The 23,028-nt window shown below is 40.4% G+C and overlaps 1 protein-coding gene across 1 annotated transcript in view; it reads left to right on the plus strand.

The window, feature by feature from the left end:
• Positions 1-21: 21 nt before the first annotated feature.
• Positions 22-23,028, plus strand: part of REPS1 (RALBP1 associated Eps domain containing 1) — an 89,637-nt gene continuing 66,630 nt past the window's right edge. The window contains 1 exon segment of the mRNA XM_017848980.1: positions 22-369. Within this exon segment, the coding sequence (XP_017704469.1) occupies positions 217-369 (153 nt within the window). The 5' untranslated portion in view covers positions 22-216.

The following is a 23,028-nucleotide window of genomic DNA, read 5'->3' on the forward strand; positions in this document are numbered from 1 at the left end:
GCCTCGCAGGGGTGGCGCGCCGAGCGCAGCCGGGCCCCTCGTCGCGACCTCTGGGCCCTGTTGCTTGGGCGCACCTGGCGCCTGTGAGGCCGGGGCCGGCGGCTTCGGGAAGCTAGCAGGAGGCCGGGCCACGCGCAGCCCCTGCCGGCCCAGGGTCCTGGGGCCGGGCCCCGAGTAGTGCATGCGGGGCGGGGCGGCCGTGAGCCGGAGGCGAAGATGGAAGGCTTAACGCTGAGCGATGCGGAGCAGAAATACTATTCAGATCTCTTCTCCTACTGCGACATTGAGAGCACCAAGAAGGTGGTGGTCAACGGGCGGGTGTTGGAGCTGTTCCGGGCCGCGCAGCTGCCCAACGACGTGGTCCTACAGGTAACGTCGCGTCCCGGGGTCGGCGGGCGGCTTAGGCCTGCAGTCGCCAGCCTCCGGGAGTGGGAGTGGGCGCCGATTCCTTGGGGACCGGCGGGGGTCTGGGTCGGGGTCCCCGCAGCGGGCAGGGGCCGCAGGTGCCCGGGTGGCCTGGACTCGTTCCGCGGCCGAGGGGGAGGGGATGGCTCTTAGAAGACGGAACTCCTGTGGTGGGGGTCTGAAGAGCCTCAGCCGGTATCCCCCACTACCCTGAGAATCTGTGCTCTGCACTACAAGAGCTACCTCACGTGAAGGATCTTAGGTTGTTAATGTGTGTGAATCCTAGAACCTGGCATATACAGAGCTTTTCGGATCCTGCGGAGTAGTGAAGTTATCAGTATGGGCAAAATGGTTTTTTTAATTCTTGAATTAACCGAGAAGACGCGATAAAGTGAGTTTTACAGATTTAGGCATCGAAGAAACTGTTTTGTTAAAGGAAGCAAAATTCTTAGGGCAATTTTTAAAAATGTGAACTAGTGAGTAGTTTTACAAGTAGGCATACAAGAAGTTGTAATTATCTGTAGAACGTGTATATGAGACTGAACAGTTTTTTTCAACAGGCATTCGAAAGCATTTGTGGAACTTGCGGATTTGGGTTGGGAGATGAGTATTGAACAGCTGGTAGACAGAAGTGCGTGTTTTCCCTAATCTGAAGCCCTGGAGGAGCAAGCCCTATAGGTTTCAAGCCTTCTTTATCATATCTGCTTTTAAAACAGAAGACTTCCTAGAAATTCTTTTTATTTTATTTATTTATTTTTTGAGACGGAGTCTCACTCTGTCGCCCAGGCTGGAGTGCAGTGGCCGGATCTCAGCTCACTGCAAGCTCCGCCTCCCGGGTTCACGCCATTCTCCTTCCTCAGCCTCCCGAGTAGCTGGGACTACAGGCGCCCGCCACCTCGCCCGGCTAGTTTTTTGTATTTTAGTAGAGACGGGGTTTCACCATGTTAGCCAGGATGGTCTCGATCTCCTGACCTCGTGATCCACCTGTCTCGGCCTCCCAAAGTGCTGGGATTACAGGCTTTGAGCCACCGCACCCGGCCCAGAAATTCTTATCTAATGTATGTGGTAAGCATTAGTGCTACTGTGTTTAATGATTCATAGCTGCTAGTAGGAGTCTGTCTAAACAGCATATTAGGAACAGGTTTTAAGCATTCATCTTTTATATTGATCCAAACTAGTTATCCACATCATCCACATCTCCAAAACTTAAAGCCACGTGTGTAGGCGTATGTAGTGGACTGCAGAGCATTGGACCAGGGTTTTGAGGGCTGGGTCCTTGACCCTACTCTGCTGTTAACCAGCAATATGACTTTGGGTTAGGCACTTTCCCTTTTCAAGCATAAGTATGTTCATCCACAGAATGAAGGCAAATTTCTTCTAACAAAAATTCTGTGAAGTATAAAAATGTCCATACACAGGCCTCTGTTTTAGAAGTTAGGTCCGCATTAACTATGACTAAGTTGAATGAGTTCGATCTTTTTACGTGTTCTTGTGTTTTATATTGCTTTTTTAAAACCTTGGGAGGAAAAATGTGGGGTGTCTTACGTGCCAGTGAAGGGCAACGAGGAGTCCCAATTTCATCCTGTTGAAAAGGGACAAATAGTAATTATTTTCGTCTTTGCTGGCCATATATGCTCTCTGTTGCATATTCTTTGTTTTTGTGTTTACAAAACACAAATATGTAAAACCATTCTTAGCTCAGGGACATACAAAACCGATTCTGTGGTCTGCTAATGGAGGGTGCTGGTAGTGTGGTCTACGGTACTCTCCTCTTACAACTTTGGAGTAGGACTTAAAGATCTGGTCAGAACATGCTCATTAATGATACTCTTTTTGCTCCTTTTGAAGAAATAAGAGAATATACCTTCAAGTTAGGATCTAAATAAAATTAAGGAAAAGCCTTCTCTATTCTATTTTGGTTTGCCTTTGAGGTGAGAAGGAGTTGAAATAAAACTTTCAATCTTTTAATGATACACAAAGACTTTAGAACTTGAAATGTAATTTTAGGACAGACACATCAACACTAATGAATCTTTACTTGAAACATGTTTAATCCTATGCAAGTATTTTTATGTTTTGCTCAATTAACATTCAAAAAATAAATTTCCATTGTCTTTTGGCATAAAGAGAGAGCTTAAATATTCAGGGTTCAGTTACAAGTTGGAACTCCCTGAAGCAGAACTCTACAGTAATGTATACTAAATAGCAATCCAGATATCTTGAAGGCAGTTTACTTAAAAATTGGTCTAAGACATAGACATATGAGACAAAAGGAGAATATGTGCTTACTTCCCTTAAGGGAGTTTGGGATTGTCTGAAAACAGTCCTCCGTTGCTTTCTAAGTGGGAAACATTTGGGGAAGCTCATATCTAGTGCTGAGTTCTCTGCTTAACACTGGGCTAGGCATTGCAGGCATCAGAAGAGGAGTAAGAAGCTCTTAAGGATCTTGTCAATTACAGGAGTGAGTACTCATGTATAACATAAGGTAGAATGTATGCCATAGGAGAGGTGCCAAGTGTTATGTAAATACAAAGGCGATATGACCAAGAAAGGCTTTTTGACTTAATTCAGATGGACTTTAAATTAGGGTGGAGTGAGGGGAGTGGAATTATGAGGGCTTCCAGGCAGAGAAAAAATGTGATCAAAAGTGGAAAGTGTAGGAGCATTTTCAAGGACTAGTGCTTTCAGGATAACGGAACATAAAATTAGAAAGAGGCCATATTAGAAAAGACTCTGAAGAAGGGCAGCAGATACAATATTTCAGCAGGCAACGGAGAACCACTGAAAAGTTTCTGACTTCGAGTGGCAGAGAGGCTAGGGAATGAGACTCTTTTAGTGGTCTGGATTGGGTGCTAGGTCATGGACTTCCGACCAGGGTGACAGCAGTAGACTAGAAAGAGAGAGACTGGATATGTTATTGAAGGACTGCTGGGTAGCCAGTATATGAGGTGCTTTGTGGAATAATGTTTAATTGAAACCAGATTTTCAAGGTTGGATGGAGAGCTTTGAACTAATCGTGAAGGTAACAGGGAGTGGTAGATTTAAAAAAATGACTCATAAAGCAGTGCTTTAGGAGTCGTTTGTCAGGACCACAGGAATTAGAGGAATAAAACTGTAGACTTAACTTGGGGGCTGATTTTGTATGGCAGATATGAAGTGAGAAACAGGGCCAGTGGTACTCAAACATGGGAATGAGGGTAACAATGGGGAAGGGGCATTTGGCAGTGTCTAGAGACATTTTTGATTGTCATAACTGGAGGGGAGAGAGCAGTTCTACTGGCATCTAGTGGGTAGAGGCCAGAAATGCTGCTTGACATCCTGCAGTGCACAGGACAGCCTCCACAGGAATTATGTACCCAAAATGTCAGTAGTGCTGAGACTGAGAAACCCTAACCTGGAATATAGTGGTGGGAGTGGGACAAACATGAGATATGGGCCAGGCACAGTGGCACACGCCTGTAATCCCAGCACTTTGGGAGGCCAAGGCAGGTAGATCACCTGAGGTCAGGAGTTCGAGACCAACCTGGCCAACATGGTGAAACCCTTTCTCTACTAAAAACACAAAATTAGCTGCATGTGGTGGCGCATGCCTGTAATCCCAGCTACTCTGGAGGCCAAGGCAGGAGAATCACTTAGAACCTGGGAGAAGGAGGAGGTTGCAGTGAGCCGAGATTGAGCCACTGCACTCCAGCCTAGGTGACAGAGCAAGACGCTGTCTCAAAAAAAGAGAGAGAGAGAGGTGGTAGAGATTATGAAGGTAAACTCGAGAGGCCTGGGTTATTTGGCAGTGTTTTGGTGAGAGTACAATGGGGCAAGGATTATTCTTCGTTACACCACTCACAGTTAGAAAAGGGGCAGGAAGAGGGCTTACTTTTTAAAAGAGACAATGATGAGTTTGGTTTCAGACATTTTTAGATGGCAATTCAGATCTCTTGGAGACAGTTGGAAGTGGGTGGAGATTTGTCCTGCTGGTTCTTACAGCAGTTCAGGTTCAGGTGTTTGGGGTCTTTTCCTCTGTTTTGCTCACCTAGGTGTTTAGGGAAGGGAGACAGTGTCACATAGACTGGGTATGCACATACATATCAGGACCTTGGTTGGTACAGTAGTTTACAGTGTTTGTTAGTAAGAGTTAGGAGGGGACTGAGTCATCTGGGGACGTGAGTGTGGAGAACAAAGAACACCGAGCCCAGAACCAAACGAGGAAGGAGCTGGCATTTATTGAGTGCCTATTACGTTCCTTTGACCAGGCAAATCATTTTCATGGAAGAACTCATTTGATCCTTGCAACAACCTTGTGAAGTGGGTGTTATTCTTGTTTATTGTTATTTTTTATTTTTTGTTTTTATTTTTATTTTTTGAGACAGTCTCGCTCTGTCGCCCAGGCTGGAGTGCAGTGGTGTGATCTCGGCTCACTGCAACCTCCACCTCCCAGGTTCAAGTGATTGTCCTGCCTCAGCCTCCTGGGTAGCTGGGACTATAGGCATGCGCCACCACCATGCTCGGCTAATTTTTGTGTTTTTAGTAGAGACAGAGTTTCACCATATTGGCCAGGCTGGTCTTGAACTCCTGACCTTGTGATCCACCCACCTCAGCCTCCCAGAGTGCTGGGATTACAGGTTTATTATTGTTTACTAACTAAGAACTTGATAGCAGAGAATTTAAATAATTTATTTGTGAATAGTTCGTATCTCTCCCTTACTATTATTCACGTACCGGCTCTTACCTTCTCTGGTCATGTGGTTTGGGGGCAGGGTAAGGAATAAAATTCAGTTGGTCTGATTTTGACTTGCCCACAGTTCTTATGAACAGTAGGGATTTTGGAATATTTGATTTTGAGTTACGTATCAACTTCCTCCTTTGCATAGTAAGTAGTTGAATGTATGATGATGTCTTGAAACACAGCCACTTCAGAGAAAGAGGGAGATTCTTGTAGTTGGTATCTGGGGCACACACAGATACAATTTTTCTTTATTACAACTGTCAGATGTTTTAAGGTGTGCTCATTATACTTGCTTTGGAATAGCGGAGGAAAATCTATTCTGAGTTTAAGAGTTTGTTTTTGAAGACAGAATGTCAATAGATAAATTGAAGGAGTGGATGCTTTGTAAAATTATGCTCCATGCCACATAATGGCAAGATGAGGGGGAGAAAAATCTGGCTCATAGGATTTAATCATGAGGAATTTTGCTGTCTGCTGAGCAAGACAATATTCAGTGTTGTGGCTTAAAAGTCAGCTTTTCCCAAAGTAGTTTATTTTATTTTTTAAAGATTAGGAAAGATGTACTATTTACCGCACTAATCAGAATGTTTTCTTAGCTTTCACCAAAAGCTTCTGTTTGGGAAATGTCTTAAAACTTCATACAGACTTTGAATGCATAATAGGTTGATAAAAGGTTCTAGTACTAACTGTTCTTTCGTTGAGGTTTGTAAGCAATGTACCCCGTTAATGAAGCTGAAAATCTTTAGATCATTTGTGTTGAGCAATATCTTGGTAGAATATTTGAATAACACACATAAATTTAACGGGGAAAAACAATAACAGTGAAACAAACCATTTTGTTTTTCTCTTGAAACTTGTTTAAATCAATTACAAAATCTGGCATTAGTGATAAGTTTAAAAATAGGAAAGCAGAGCTCATTTACGTGTTGAAAGATATAAACTTAATAAGTCTCGGGTTTGTTATTCTGGAGTAGTGGTTTTTAGTTCTGAATTACTAAAATAATTGTAATAAACTACAGAAATAATAAACTAAAATAATTGTAATAAACTACAGAAATAATCTTGCCTTAATCACTTACCTATACACAGTTGAAAAAGATACTGTTTGTGAAAGAAGTCACAGTTAATGTCTTTCTGTAGTGTCCTATTTATTTACTTTTAAAATTTCTGTCTTCTTGAGTTTCATATGTTAGTTTCAGTCATTTTGTTTGTTTGTTTGTTTGTTTGTTTTTAATCAATAGCCCAGAGTTAGAGCTTTAGTATATTGGGAATTCATGCCAAACATTTGATGGAGCGACACAAGAGCATGAGAAGGTGGTATGAAGAGCACTAACTGTGGCAGGCAAGTTCCAGTCCTGGCATCAGCTAACTTTGTGACCCTGAACAAATTACAGAATGTCTCGTTTAGCTATGGGATTGGGTTTTCATGATTTCTGACTCAAATGAGACTATCTTTGTGTAGGAGCAGCTAATCTATTCCAGACACACCCCTTTAAAAGTAGCACAAAGTCTTGTGGTTAATTGCTCCAGTATCTTGACACTGGAACTGGATTATCTGACATTCTTTGAGGACTATAAAGAGGAGATGTATACAAGAGGAAACTGATGAAAGGTTCATAAATCCATGGGTGCTTAGTTCTTCAAGGCCATGAGAATTTGAAATGGGTGATAAGACTTGTCATTTCTGATGTTTTCCCTTATATATGTTTTATTTTCTGTAGCCTTTTCTATTGTAGATGCATCTGCGCTCATCTTTTCCCTCTGTGTAATGGAAGTTAAACCATATACCACATTTCGTTGAGATTTGATGAATTCTAAGACTGAGGCTTTTTAAAATTGAGAATACTACATCACTTCTCCATTTTGTTTCAAGAATTAGCCGTGTGTTGAATTTAGGGTCTATCCCATTACATAATGAAGCCAGAATTTTATTAGTCTGTCTCTTTTGGGTTGTTGATTCCGTTGAGATTCTGATGCACACACTGGACATCTGCTTAGAAAACATAGTTCCACAGAATTTTGCACTTAATTTGTGATTTCCAGCCTTCCCCTAATTGAGTCAAGCTTATCTTATGGCCTTCTACATTAATTCAGTTTTAAGGAAGAGCAGGCTGACCTAAGAAATGCTAAACATTTCTCTGTCTTAAATCAGTTTTAAATATTTGAACTAAGACTTCCTTGTGGCTGTTCTTTGTATACATGCAGTGGTGAAGGATCAAGCCATCTTCTCTGACTTGTGCCAATGTCAAGAGGAAAAAAAACTGGCCAGGCATGGTGGCCCGCACCTGTAGTCTCAGCTACTCGAGAGCTAGAGGCAGGAGGATCACTTGAGCCTGGGAAGTCGAGGCTGCAGTGAGACATAGTAGACATAGTAGTGTCACTGCACTCCAGCGTGGGTGACAGAGCAAGTCTCCATTAAACCCCCCACCGCCCCCCCAATAAAAGAAAAGAAAAAAAGAACTGTGTACAATAATAGAGAATCATTGGGTGAGGAGGTAGTGGGGACCTACTTAGGTGTAAGGGAAGGCCCCTTAGAGGATGCCTGGATGAAGGGTCAGGGGAGGGAGAATAAGGTGTTTCATATAGAGAGAACTGGGAAGGGCCTGAGGCTGTGAAGAGGGCAGTGTGTGAAACTATGGACAAGAGGGGAGAATGGCAGGGACTGCATAAGGCAGGCCCTTGTACTCAGTGAAAAGGAATTTGGATTTTAGTGGAAATATGCGAAAAGTTTTCATTCAGGGGTGTAGCATCACCTGAATTATATATATATATATATTTTTTTTTTGAGACGGAGTCTTGCTCAGTCGCCCAGGCTGGAGTGCAGTGGCCGGATCTCAGCTCACTGCAAGCCCTGCCTCCCGGGTTTACGCCATTCTCCTGCCTCAGCCTCCCGAGTAGCTGGGACTACAGGCAGCCGCCACCTCGCCCGGCTAGTTTTTTGTAATTTTTTAGTAGAGATAGGGTTTCATCATGTTAGCCAGGATGGTCTCTATCTCCCGACCTCGTGATCCGGCTGTCTTGGCCTCCCAAAGCTGAATTACATTTTAAAAGATCATGTTGACTGATATATGAGCAAAAAGAATACTGGGGGCAAGTGGAAGCAGATAGACTAGTGGATATGCAACAGACAGCAGACAGCAGACAGCAATGTCTTAGATTAGCGAGGTGGCAGTAGGATAGAGAGCAGTGGACATACCCGATAATTTTTTAGGTGGTAGAAATAGGAAGGCATAGTAATGCGTTGGATATGGAACATAAGGGAGGGGAAAAAACTCGAGGATGTTGCTGGAAGCTGCCGCTATAGTATGGTTGGAAGAGGAATGGATTTTGGCGGGGGTTGTTTTGGTGGGAGGGGTAAGGGTGAATTCAGGAGTTCCCCTTTTGTCTAGTTCTCAGAAGCCTGTACATTGTCAAGTAGGCCTGTTAGAGAGATCTATAAATCTTGAGGAATTCAGAGATACTTGGCTTAAATATGTCATTTGAAGATTGTCACTGTGTTAGTGACATTTAAGGTAATGAAAATGAATGAAATAATTGAAGAAAAGATAAAGAAGAAAGAAAGATTGACTAGAATTGGAATCCTGAGGAATGCTGAATGTTTCTAAGTTGAGTAAACTGGCAGGCCTCTTGGAAGGAGGCTAGGAAGCACACAACCAGAGTGGTACAAATTGGGAATGTGTAATGTACAGTATTATCATGTCATGGATGCCAAATAATGCAGGTATTTCAAGGGGGGTGGGTAGTCAGCTGTATTGAGTTTCACTGAGAGGCTGAGAAGATGTGGGCAGGAATGTGGCCATTGGATTTGGCAACCTGGAAGTTATTAGTAACTTCAGTGAGCCAGTTTCAAGGACTAGTGTAGATGGATGCCAGATTTGAGTGATTTGAGGGATAAATGATGGCTGAGGAACTAGAGGTAGGGTGTATAGATAGCTTTGAAAGAAGTTTGCCTGTGAAAGGGAATAGATACAGGGTAGAAGCTAGAGGTGTATGAGGATATAAAGGAAATCTTTTTGTTTGTTTCTTTTTGAGTGTGAGAACTTCTGCAGAATGATTTTAGTTGTTAGGATTGCTAAGATAAGGGAGATGAGAAGTCCTTGAGAAAGCAGGAATGGTCAGGATCCTGACTGCACAGGGTCCTTTGATAAGAAGGGGATACTTCCTCAGTGTTTTTTTTTTTTTTTTTGAGATGGATTCTCACTCTGTCTCCCAGGCTGGAGTGCAATGGCGTGATCTTGGCTCACTGCAACCTCCGCCTCCCGGGTTCAAGCAATTCTCCTGCCTCAGCCTTGAGAGTAGCTGGGATTACAGGCGCCCACCAGCACGCCTGCCTGATTTTTGTCTTTTTAGTAGAGAAGGGGTTTCACCATGTTGGCCAGGCTGGTCTCGAACGCTCGACATCGTGATCCGCCCACCTTGGTCTCCCAAAGTGCTGGGATTACAGGCATGAGCCACAATGCCCGGCCACTTCCTCAGTTTTAATAGTGGTGGAGAAAGAACAACATGGTTACAGAGGCAAGTAGGAATATAGATTTAGTGGGTGGAATATAGATTTAGTGGGAAGATGTTCTGGCCTAATGGCTTTTATTTGTTTTCTACAAACTGAGGCAGGATTAACAGTATAGTAGTGACATAAAATCTTAATATGAAAGTAAGAAAAAAAAAACTTACATTAGTTTCAGAGAGGCCGAACATACTTAGGAATAAACTTAAGAAAAGAGTCACCAAGATTTTGTGTTAAAACTACAAAACAGGGCAGGGCACAGTGACTTACGCCTGTAATCCTAGAACTTTGTGAGGTTGAGGTGGGCAGATCACTTGAGCACAGGAGTTTGAGACCAGTCTGGGCAACATAGGGAAACCCCTGCCTGTAAAAAAAGATAAAATAAATTAGCTGGGTGTGGTGGTGTGCACCTGTGGTCCCAGCTACTTGGGAAGCTGAGGCAGGAGGATGGTTTAAGCCTGGGAGGCAGAGGTCAGAGAGACCCAAGATTGTGCCAATGGACTCCAACCTGGGCAACAGAGCCAGACCCTGTCTCAAAAAAAAAAAAAAAGAAAAGAAAAGAAAAGAAAAGGAAAAGAAACGAAAGAAATAATTGGGCTTTATTAAATATTTTTAAAACTTTAACACTTCAGAGGATACTTAAGAAAGTATAAAAAGATAAGCCGCAGATTGGGGAGAAATATTTGCATATTATAAACATGGTAAAGGTCTTTAATCTAGAATATATTTGAAAAATCTTACAACTCACTTATAAAGGAAAAAAAAAAACTGGGCGAAAGCCCATTCTTAGGCTTAAGCCCATTAAATAGGTATTTCACCAAAGACAACGGTAAGAATGGCCAATAAGCATATGAAAAGATGCTAACATCATTAGTCATTAGGGAAATGCAAATTAAATCACAGTGATATACTATCACGCACTGACCAGAGTGGCTATAATTAAAAAGACTGACAATACTTAGTATTTATATTGTTAAGAAACTGGAACCCCTAGGCACTTCTCTTGGGACTGTAAATGACACAACCACTTTGGGAAACAGTTTGGCTTTTTCTTAAGAAGTTAAGCCTAAATTTGCCATAGGAACCAGCAGTTCCGCTGTTAGGAATCTGCCCAAGAGAAGTGAAAATACATGTAGAAATAATGGCATGTACATGTCTGTTAGCATTATTCACAGTAGTCAAAAACTAGAAAACAATTCAAATATCCATCAAATGGTGTTTGAATACATAAAATGCGGAAAACTATTCTGCAATAAAAAAGAAACAAATTAGTGATATATGTTATAACAAACATGAATGTCAAAAACATGGCTCTGGGCAACATAGCAAGACCCTTTCCCAAAAAATTAATAAATAAAATTAGCTGAATGTGATGGCACCCGCATATCGTTCAGGCTATTCTTGGAAGGCTGAGGAAAGAGGATAGCTTAAGCCCAGGTGTTTGAGGCTGCAGTGAGCTGTGTTCACGCCACTACAGTCCAGCCTGGGTGACATAGCGAGACCTCATCTGTAATAACAATATGCTGTCAAACCAAATACAAAAGAGTACATATTGTGTGATTACATTTATATGGACTATCTACAAAAAGCAAATCTATAGAGATATAGCAGATTAGGGGTTGCCTGAGGCCAGAGCAAGAGAAATGGTCTGGAGGAAAATACTTGGGTGATAGAAAAATTCTCAAATTAGATTGTAGTGATAGTGCTGTATACACTCTATAATTTTCTTAAAACTCAATTGTAAAGGCCGGGCGTGGTGGCTCAAGCCTGTAATCCCAGCACTTTGGGAGGCCGGGACGGGCGGATCCCGAGGTCAGGAAATCGAGACCATCCTGCGCTAAACACGGTGAAACCCTTCTCTACTAAAAAATACAAAAAATAAGCCGGGGACGAGGTGGTGGGGCCGCCTGTAGTCCCAGGGCTACTCCGGAGGAATGAGGCAGGAGAATGGCGTTGAACCCGGGGGAGGGTGGGAGCTTGCATTGAGCCGAGGAATCCGGGCCACTGCACTCCAGGGCCTGGGCAACAGAGCCAGGACTCGAGTCTCAAAAAAAAAAAAAAAAAAAAAAAATATATATATATATATAAAACTCAATTGTACATGTACGATGGGTTGAATTTTATGGTTTATAAATTATACCTCAAAGCTATGAATTAAAATTACAAAATAGTCATCTAGGAGAATGTAAAGGTTGAGTGTGATGGAGAATGAAGGACTGTGTACTGGTTACATAGTTTAATTACAAAACTGCAGCATAATGTAATCTGGCATTCGATAAAGGATTTAAGTTTTGAAAGATGATATACTGATAGATTTTTACATGTAGAGATTGCCATATCTCATCTTCCAAGATTCATTAGAACTGAGTATATTTACATTACATTACATTAGCATCAAGCTAACATTTATTCACTGTTCTGTGTGACAGGGACTGCTCTGCGTGCTTTTGTATGTGTTGTTTTACAAGTACATTATTTATTGACCTTAGAAGGGGCTAAAAATAATATGATTTAGAATGAAGACCAGTTTCCATCTATTGACCTTTAGTGGTATGATGAATTTTTGTACACTTAACTCAGATATCTTAATATTATGGGAAATTACAGAAATATAATACTTCAAAGAATAATGCGAATTTGAAGTAGTCATGACTGACAAGTATTAATTTTAATGAAATAGTGGTTTCAATCTACAGGACTATTTTGGGTTGCTTTGTCCACTGGAATAATCACTGTCGCTCTCATGAATCTTTTGGGGGCCATTCTAATGTTACTTAAAGGGACTGATTGGGTGTCTTTGTATTTTGAAGTAGCTGTATTCAATCTGAGTTTGCATAAGTAGCTAGATCTTGGGCCCAATACTCACAATTATAAGTGTGTTCCTTTGGAGAAAAAAATAGTTGCATAAAGTGATTATTGCTTCTTTTTGCCCATGAGTTATGCAAAATGTTGTACGTGGAAATAGAAGTAGCTATATCCTTGAAACAAGAAATTATTGTTTGGAAACTAAGAGTATACTAGTTTTTCTTGGTGTCTTATTTGTGACTAGAAGGATCAGAGGTTTGACTTCAAAGTGTTTAATGATACTGTATGTTAATAGCTGATTTAGAAGAATGCATATTTTTTCTGAAGCACTTCATTATATTCCATAGAAGAGTAATTACAATGCCCTCGTAATTTTCTGTGTCAGCAAGTATTGAGTGTAGTCAATAATAGCATAGACTTTGGAATATGACAGTTCTAGATTTTGAATCTCCAGTTGGTGCTTATTAACTTCTTATCCTTTGTAAGTGCTTAACCTCTCTTGAGATTTCATTTCCTCATCTTTAAACTGAAGCTAATACCATTTCTGGAGGTTTTGTTTGTTTGTTTGTTTGTTTGAGATGGAGTCTGGCTCTGTCTCCCAGGCTGGAGCGTAGTGGCACAATCTCTACTTACTGAACCCTCTGCCTCCTGGGTTCAAGCTATTCTCCTGCCTCAGCCTCCTGAGTAGCTGGGATTACAGGCCTGCACCGCCACGCCCGGCTAATTTTTGTATTTTTTAGTAGAGATGGGGTTTCGTCATGTTGACCAGGCTGGTCTCGAACTCCTAACCTCAGGTGATTCTCTGCCTTGGCCATTTCTGAAGTTTTAATACTACCAAACTGATAGTGCCTGGTTCTTAGAAGGTGATCAAGTAAGTTTCACTCACTTAAGCTCTGCTGTATATGAGAAAACACAGAATTTGTAGAATCTTGGCTTTAATACTAGAGAAAATTGTCTGTTGTTCTTCAAACCTAGCTTTATACTTTTCATTGATTTTGGTTTTTTTTGTTTTTTTGTTTTTTTGTTTTTTTTTTTTTGAGACGGAGTCTCGCTCTGTCACCCAGGCTGGAGTGCTGTGGCCGGATCTCAGCTCACTGCAAGCTCCGCCTCCCGGGTTCACACCATTCTCCTGCCTCAGCCTCCCGAGTAGCTGGGACTACAAGCGCCGCCACCTCGCCCGGCTAGTTTTTTGTAGTTTTAGTAGAGACGGGGTTTCACCGTGTTAGCCAGGATGGTCTCGATCTCCTGACCTCGTGATCCGCCCGTCTCGGCCTCCCAAAGTGCTGGGATTACAGGCTTGAGCCACCGCGCCCGGCCTTTCATTGATTTTGTTGGGTGAACTTCATAATGCTTTCCCAACCTTTCGATTCTGTCAGTAAGCCTTTTGTTTTGCCCTTTCACTGGATAATTAATTTGAGGGTTTGCTCTCTTGAAGTGAAGTTTACCACTAGAGGACTCAAAGAATGATTCTGAGGTTTGGAGCCTACAGAATGGTGATGCCATTAACATGGAAATAAAGAAGCAGAGGGCAAGGTAAGGGGTTTGGGAAGAAGATAATGTGGTGAATTTTGGATGTGCTGAGTGTGATGCCATGTTCCTTCCTTCTGGGCAGCAGAGTTAGGTGGACATTTGAAAGCTTGAGAGTAGCAGCAGCTGGGTGGCTTTAGAAGCGTGTGCAGACTTGGTGGTGGTTCCTGAATGAGGTCATTCACTAAAAATGAGGAATGCAAGCCTAATTTTTTTTTTTTTTTTTTGAGACAGGGTCTCATTCTGTCACCCAGGCTGGAGTGCAGTGGCATGGCATGATCACGGCTCACTGCAGCCTCAACCTCCCAGGCTCAAGGGATCTTCCCACCTCAGCTTCCCAAGTAGCTAGGACTACAGGCACATGCTATCATGCCCAGCTAATTTTTGTGTTTTTTAGCTGTTAAACTCCTGGACTCAAGTGAGGATTACAGGCATGAACCATCATGTCCCGCCTTAAAGTCTTTATATTTGAAATGTCCTTTCAGAGTTAATTAACTCTGAAATTGTCCCAGAGATTTAGGTTTCTGTTTTCACTTAAGACCTCAGGAGTTTTCTGAAACTTTCTTGAAACTGTTAGGAAGGCCATGTGGGTATAGCAGTATAATATCTCTTCATCTCAAATTAGGTCAGCCTCTAAAGACTTGAATCTTGGATATTAAACCCAAAGGCACCTTACATTTTAAACCCGTAACACATTTGGACGTTTAATACAAGAAGTTTTAGCTATTTTTATAAGCAACCACTAAACACCTGGACACATAGTAATTGTGTTTAGCTGAGGAGTGAGCCTCGAAGCTGAAGAATCTAGCCTGCCTCTTCATGTCAGCATCTTATTGCGGCTTTGTGATTCTCATTTAACACAGGATCTCATTTAATCCTTGTAATAAGCGTGCCATTTCATTAATCTTTATTAATAGGAAAATGTATGCTCTTATGATATTCAAGAATTGATAGATTCTTGAAGGTTTGTAGACAAATTTCTTGAGGTTTAGTTATCCTGTGGCATTGCTGTGCCGTTTGTTCAGAGGATGGTTCTGTTGAATTCCTATTCTCTATATATTCAGAATTTTTTTTTTCAATTTAATATCCTATAATTATACTTTTCATTAATTAAACAAACACCATTAAACACCTGCTGTGCTCCAGAATCTGTACCTAGGGCACTCGGTATGCAGAGGTGAGTGAAGGAGATACAGTTCCTGTCCTCCTGGAAAACCGAATCTTCTGCTCTCCAAGGGGTCATTGTGCCTGTCTGCTTTATGACTGTATTCCTAGCACATTGTCAGTAGTGAATATTTGTTGAATGAGTGAACATGATTTATCTTTTTTCCCCAAAAATATGTTTGCTTATCTCTAACCTTAATGTACGTTGCCAGCCAATTCAAACAATAGTAATAATTAATGCTGATGTAGTGCCTACTATATCAGCATTGTTTGTGGCCCTTTATATATGATAATTCATTTTAGTTTCATTGATGTGAAGTGGACACAGTTTATTATCCCTATTTTTAAAATGACACAGGATAAGTAACTTCTCTACGATTATACAGCTAATAAGTGGTAGAGGTGGGATTTAAGTAGTCCTGCTTTAACCTACTATGTTCTATGTGTGTTTCATGGAGGCTTAAGAGTGAAAGTCAGATTACTTTCTGACAAGCTTGTGTGTTACTCCTTCAAAAATATTTTCTTATTCAGACTTTGACTGATTCCCAGTAGAATTTTTTATAGTCTCTGTATTATTGCTGAGGTTTTATTAAACTTACTGTATTTTTTCTTGGGATCCAGAGCAGATTCTTCCTATGATGAATTATTTTCTACATTGAGATATTTACAGACTAACTCATTTTATAGTCCTTTGGTTCCTTCATAATTTTTATCACAGGCTTACTTACCTAAATCTGAACCATCAAGTTGTATCTCTGGAATGTTGTATCATCTTTCATGGAATTAGAAAGGTCTTTGAAGTAATTTTTGAACTTTCACTTAAAATACCATGCGTTTTTTGTTTTTTAGTTTGACCTCCTACTTGAACTTTTTCGTGGTCATCTCAACCAGATAACCCCTCCTTCTGTAGTCTCCCAACTCTGTTCTGTATGTTTGCACTTATATACAATTTGTACTTTAGGTTATTCTTTCTGTGTATCTTTTCCCCTTGATAGGTGGCAAACAATTTGAGGGTAAGTTTTATTTAGCTTTGTTTCCCTTATTATCACTTTGTTCCTATTAGGTACTTGCTCAAAGCCTATTAGACTGCTTAGCTGGTGCTTTAGAACTTCATTCCTCATCAGTACATTGATGGGTCCCCGCCTAACCTCTTCATTTTATCATACCACTTAAAAACTTCCAAACCAAATTATAATTAATGAGTTTTTTCCAACAGTATGGAACTCTGAGAACAGACTGCATAGTGCTTTCAATTAGACTGTGAATATTCTCGTTAATACTTTTAAAATTGGTCAGGTGATGCTAGTCAAACACACTGAGCGTGCATGCTAATAACTTTAAGGAATTGTTACATCAAGGCTGTTCTCTTAATTTTTTTTTTTTTTTTTTTTAGTGGTATCATGGCTTACTTTAGTAGTAAACTTACATGCATTTCTCTGCCCTGCAGAGGCATAATTTCCAGTTGTTGAACTTGACAGTGAGCAAGCACTGGTAGACAAGCATGTAATCTAAATAAGAAAACAGGTCAGTGGAGTTTCTCATTTAATTTAGTTAACTCTTTTAGAGAGAAGGTATAGCATTCCCATAAAATGAAGGGTGATACAGAGAGCATTTCAAATCTGAGTAGTCATGCGTAATCAGCCTTAAAAGCTTCTGCCAACCCACTGCTACATCTCACAGGCTTGTTTCTGATTATTCTCCTAATAGGGACTTTGTGTTCCCTCCCAGCAAATCTGTTTTTCTGTTTCTCACACAGCTTTTACTTGTTCTTTATCTATTCTTTTTTATCATGTAACTTCCCTCATCTACAAGACTCTGTGCTCACTTCTGTGCTCATTCCTCCCTCCCTTTTCAAAACATGGCTTAATTGACTTTTATAGGTTTTGGAAATTAATTTGAACAACTTCACTCTCACTGAGACCAATTTCCCTGCTGCCTATCCTTTTATATATGTTTTGCACCGTATTGATTTTTGTTCATTTATGCTGTTTCTTGGTGTGTTTATGCCATTGCTTGGCTGCTTCTCCAGTGTCTCTCTATCCCAGCAATATTGTGAGCAAGTTGTGAATAAAACTCAGATTTCTTTTCTTTAATGATGTGCAGAACAGCAGAAACACATAATAGATGTTTAGAAAACATAGGCAACTTTTTGGGGCAAGCCATTTGCTTAGCCCTGCTTTGCTGTGCATTCATAGACGTGATTGGGATGATGACTTAAGGCAATTCTGGGCTCCTCACCCAAGGAAGTGAAAAGTGGGGGTGGTGAAGCTTGAAGCCTTGGATGTTCCACTGCCTAGCACTATGGGTACTCTCTCCCCACCCCAATCAACATTCTGGGCATGAGAAGAGAAGGAGGCAGTAAGAACAGGAACAATAGCACAGAATTCTCTGAGCTCTGACTTCACTGCTTTGCTGACAAGACATTGCTGCTTTCCCCTCCCTCCCTTTCAGAATCTTTTTCCCTTACCTACCCCCACTTTTTTTATATATAGCAAAGTAATTGTAAGAAATTTTTTTTAAAACTGTGAATTAAAAAATAAATTATGGTAGAATCTGGATACCTTGGCACTATAGCATATACTTTTTTTTCATAAAATATAATGAGGAACAACTTCTACAGAGTTCCAGTGTGCCTGGCTGCAAGTGGCGGCCCACAAGTCAATTTAGAGATGAGGGTGCTGGGTTGGGTGATGGTACACTAACAGGATTTCACACATTCCCTAGCACAGGCCACTGAGACATGTGCCACGTCAGAATTACAGATTGTACTACTTGTCATTAGGAATAGTAGAAAGTACAAATCTTAAACCTTTGAAAGCTAATGACCCACTGTATTCTCTGCTTTCATTCAGAACACTAAAGAATTAATGGCTGGTGGAAGGGAGCTTATGGTTAGATTTTCTGTTTACCACCCACAGTTTTGAACCCTGAGAGATAGAAATCTTTTACTTCCCTAAGTACATTTCCCTCTAAGATTTGATTCTGGAGTGAATCCAAACTTAGTGTTTCTTGCTGGCACCTAACAAATGGCAAAAAGGGAATTGTCGTAGTTACTAATTGTATTGTTTCATGGTTATTTTCTACATAATGTTCCTTGTTGCTTCTGGTGTTACTCATTTGACCCTGCACACCCATCTAGCTGCCTTCCAATTTTTCTTCTTCCTTTTACTGCCAAATAACAGATGATCTGATTTCTTCTCTACTGCCTGTACCCTGGCCTATTCTTAAGCACTAGTAATCTGACTTTTATTTTTATTTGCTGATTTATCTTTTGAGACAGGGTCTTGCTCTGTCACCCAAGTTGGAGTGCCATAGCACGATCTTGGCTCACTGCACCTCTCTTACCTGGGCTTAAGTGATCCTCCCACCTAGCCTCCCGAGTAGCTGGGACTACAGGTGTGCAACACCATGCCCGGCCTTTTTTTTTTGGTGTTTTTATTAGAGATGGGGTTTTGCCATGTTGGCCAGACTGGTCTGGAACTCCTCAGCTTAAAAGCAATCTGCCTGCCTTGGCCTTCCAGAGTGCTGGGATTTTAGGCGTGAGCCACTGTGCTTGGTGTAATTTAACTTTTATATTCCCCCTCCCCCTTTTTTTTTTTTTTAAAGCATTCTTAAAGTTCATTGTTATCGTAATCACCAAATTCAGTGACCTTTTCTTAGATCTTATTCTGTTGAACTACTTTCCTTGCAATTGGCAGTGAATCACTTCATGTTGGATATTGTCTCTTCTTGTTCATCATGGAGCTGAAATATTCTCTTTAACATCCTGATTGTCTTCCTGCTGTCTTCTTTGGAGTCAGCTTTGACTCATCTTTTCCATTTATCTAACTTACAAAGTCCTTCAGATTCTCTTTGAAAGGACTTAGCCAATCATTCTTTTCTGTTCTTAGCGTTACTCTAATCCAAGCTCTGAACGCCTCATTGATAAACTACTATAGTGGCCTCCTAAGTCTTAAGCTTTTCTGTAATTGCTAAAGAATAGATTAGTGAATTATAAATTATGTGATACTCTTAAGAAATGTTTGGTGAAAATTAGCGTGGCATTTAGAGCCTTCATCATCTAACTTCGTTGTACCACCTAGCCACCACTACAGTCCCTGAATTGACTTATTGGCACCCTGAATTAGATTGCCTCTCTTGTTTTGACTGACCAAAAATCTACCAATTCTTTAAGGGCTAGAGATTGGGTACTTATTAAAAAAAAAAAAAATCCTAATTCACAGTAACCACTCTTTTTATTTAATTCTTACAGGGGTCGAGTACTAATTATATAGCACCTATAAGAGGCCAGGCATCAAGCTATTTGACATATATTTAACTTTACATTTAGAGATAGGTATTATTTCAGTTTTTCAACTGAGCAACCTTGAGCTATAGAGTGGCTACATGTGCAACATGCGCTGGGATTCAAATTCAGTTTCGTGTGATGGCAAAGCTTGTGCTCAGGTTGCCAACCATTTTGATGCTTAAAATTACAACCTTGCTGGGTATGGTGGCTCACGGCTGTAATATCAGCACTTCGGGAGGCTGAGGCAGATGATCACTTGAGCCCAGGAGTTTGAGACCAGCCTCAGCAACATAGTGAGACCCCATTTCTACCGGAAAAAAAAAAATGGCCAGGTGCAGTGGTGCATGCCTGTTAGCTGCTCAGGAGGCTAAGGTGGGAGGGGTTTGAACCAAGGAGGTTGAGGAAGCAGTGAGCCGAGATCATGCCACTGCACTCCAGCCTGAAAGACAGACCTTGGAGACAGAGTGAGAACTATCTCAAAAAAAAAAAAAAAAAAATTACAGCCTTATATCATAGATTGTGTGTTGTTTGCAACTAGGGCAGAAAGTTTTGAGAAAAGGGTTCTGTGTAAAAATTTTGTTTTCCTCCCAGGGCCAAGTATATATTTTCAACATTGTATGTGAGTACTTAAGAGGAGAAGATTTTGATGAGATGTTTCTATAATGCTACTAGGTATAATAACCAGTCTGCTACTCAGTGTTAGCACATTCTCTACAATATTGAGAAAACATAAAAGACTGCAGATATAGGTGTGTACTTGAATCAAGGAGAGGCAGTAGAACAGCCTTATGTTTTGTTCCCCAAAGCGTGAGATGTGTACCCAATTCTTGCACATAGTGAAGAAGCTGTTCTCTTTTTTGTTGTTTTTCACATCTGATTATTCACGGAGAAAGTTTCAGATTGGAGCTAGTAAAATTTTTTTTTAACACCGTTCCCATATTGTTTGCTCTCTTTTAATAAAGAACAGGTAGGCCTTGATGTGGCTGCAAGCACACTTAGCAGACAGTGGTATTTGGCTGAAATTACAGCTTTGTTTTCATTGAATATATTATTTTTTTGTCTCTGTTTCAAGTGAAGTAGAATTTTCCATTTATACATGATACAAAGTTTCTTTTAAAATAAGTTTACCTTAAAAAAAAGTGTCTCATTTAAAGAAAAAATACTAAGTACATAATAGTGCAAGTGGTCCATGAACATGACAGAATTTGTGAAGGTGGTATGCAAGTGTCTGAAATTTGGGAGATACTGGCATAGTGAAAAAAGCGAGGCTTTGGAGGTCTACGCAGCTGGGTTCATATCTTGGCTCTACTAATTTCTAGTCAATATCCTTGGCCAAGAACTTTCTCTTTGCCCATTACTTTGATTTGTAAAATGAAAATAACAATGCGTAATTTTTAGGGTCATTTTTGAGGATTGTATTAAAGAAGTACTGATACACCACTCAATAAATGATAGCTTTTTCATCATTGTCACTTTTATTTTGTTTATTGTTTATTTTCATTTAGTCAGCTTAAAATCCTTGATGGAATTTTTAAGTTGAAGTTGAGTTCTTAGGAGTTACCACCATCAAGCAAGTACAGATGGTCCCTGACTTACAATGATTTGATTTAGGATTTTTCACATTTACAGTGGTGTGAAAGTGATACACATTCAGTACACTCCTCAACTTCTGATGGAATCATGTCCCAGTAAACTCATCATAAGTTGAAAATATTATAAGTCGAAAACATACTTTTGACTTGGGATATTTTCAGCTTAGGTTGGGTTTATCGGAATGTGACCCCATCATAAGTTAAGGAGCATCTGTACTTAACTGCTCTGAGCCTTAGTTTCTCTGGGCATTAATTAGTTTTTTTCTTCCTGTGTTTGGGGAATAAAGGTAACCCTTGCCTCTTAGGATTGTTTTAAAGACTAAATTAATTCATTCGTAAAGTACCTGGAACAATGCCTGGTACTTGGAATAGTGCTTCATATAGCTGTTTGCTACTACTGTTGCTATTCTAGGAAGAAGCTTTTTGGAGATCCTGAGGCTCTTTTTCTTTGTTCTTATCACGTGTTGGGGATGGAGTGTGTTTAGTGATGTTTGTATATGTTCATTAAGTACCTACTGAGTATAAAGTGTTGCTGTACTGGGATTATGATAAGTAGGCAAGGGAGAACAAGTCTTCAGCAAAACTACCCTGAACTACCTTTACCCTAAAATTATTGCTTCATATAGCTGTAGAAACTCAAAAGGAAGACACTAATAAATCCCAGCAGATAAAGGGGCCTAAGGTTGAGTCAACCTCAACTTTTGTGTGTGATACTGTACTTTTTAATTGAGTAAAATGTGAATATAACTTCTTGTATATTTGATCTCATAATCATATTTAAATACACACCTGTGTTATTTTTCAAAGGAGTCACATATCTAATCTATGTCTGGCACTTTGGCAGAAATAGATTTTTAAAGATTAGATGTTGCCTTATCCATTTTATGTTGCTATTTTAAACAGAATACCATAGACGGGGTAATTGGTGATGAAAAAAAGTTTATTTCTTACAGTTCTGGGGGCTGGGAAGTCCAGGGTCGAGGAGTTCATATCTGGCTAGGGCCTTCTTGTTGTATTATCCCATGATGGAAAGCAGAAGGGCAAGAGAGCACAGTTGCATGCCCAAGAGCGGGCCCAATTCCCTTTTATAATGAGTCAACTTCTGTGATAATTGCATTAGTCTATTCACGAAGGCAGGGCCCTTGTGACCTAATCACCTCTTAAAGGTCCTGCCTCTCAACACTGTTGTTGTATGGGAGATTAGATTTCCAAAGCATGAACTTCAAACCATAGCAGATGTTTTCAGCAGGTAGTTTGTATTGTTGTTATATGAAATGTCAGGAAATTTGCATTCAGAGAAATGATATTTGTATTAGAAGGGATCTTAGAGATAGAATTCAACGTTTTAATTTTTTTAGGCAGAAGCTTGAGAAATATGACACCTATCAAAACTTGGTTCTGCGGCCTTCCAACCAAAAACTTAACAACTCTTGTTTTATGATGTAACATACTAAAACTCTGTTATAATGCAGCTTACTAGATGAATGTACTACTGGGCATATATGATCCCTTATAAAATAGTGAAGTGATAAAGAACATGGGTATCAATCTAAGTTCTGTTACTTGGCTGTGTGTCCTTGAGCAAGTAACATGGTCAGTTCTCTCAACTGTAAAACAGTACCTACCTCATAGGGTTGTTAGTATGATTAGGTTAGTTAACATGTTACGAGCTTGGGACAGTACCTGACACATTGTGTGTGCACAGTTAATGCTTGTCATTATTATTATCATCTTTTTTGTCATTCTTACCTTGTGATAACCCATAGCACTGGTGTAGTACATTATCCTAACAGTGGAATGGGTTTCTCTTTATATTATAAGTGAAGACATTTCCCTGTCCCTTTTGCTCCTGCTTGACCACTGGTAACAAATGTATACCAGAAATTATATCATTGGTGCTTAACTCTGTTTAATCATGATTCTACTCACTTGAGATACTTGAGAGCTCCACTGTATTCTGTGCACTTAGGAAAAAATTGTGGGCTCCTGCTTCTCCCACTAGAGCAGCAATAGTGGCAACATA

Source organism: Rhinopithecus bieti, unplaced genomic scaffold, assembly GCF_001698545.2.
Source record: "Rhinopithecus bieti isolate Rb0 unplaced genomic scaffold, ASM169854v2 scaffold_31173, whole genome shotgun sequence".
NCBI lineage: Eukaryota > Metazoa > Chordata > Mammalia > Primates > Cercopithecidae > Rhinopithecus > Rhinopithecus bieti.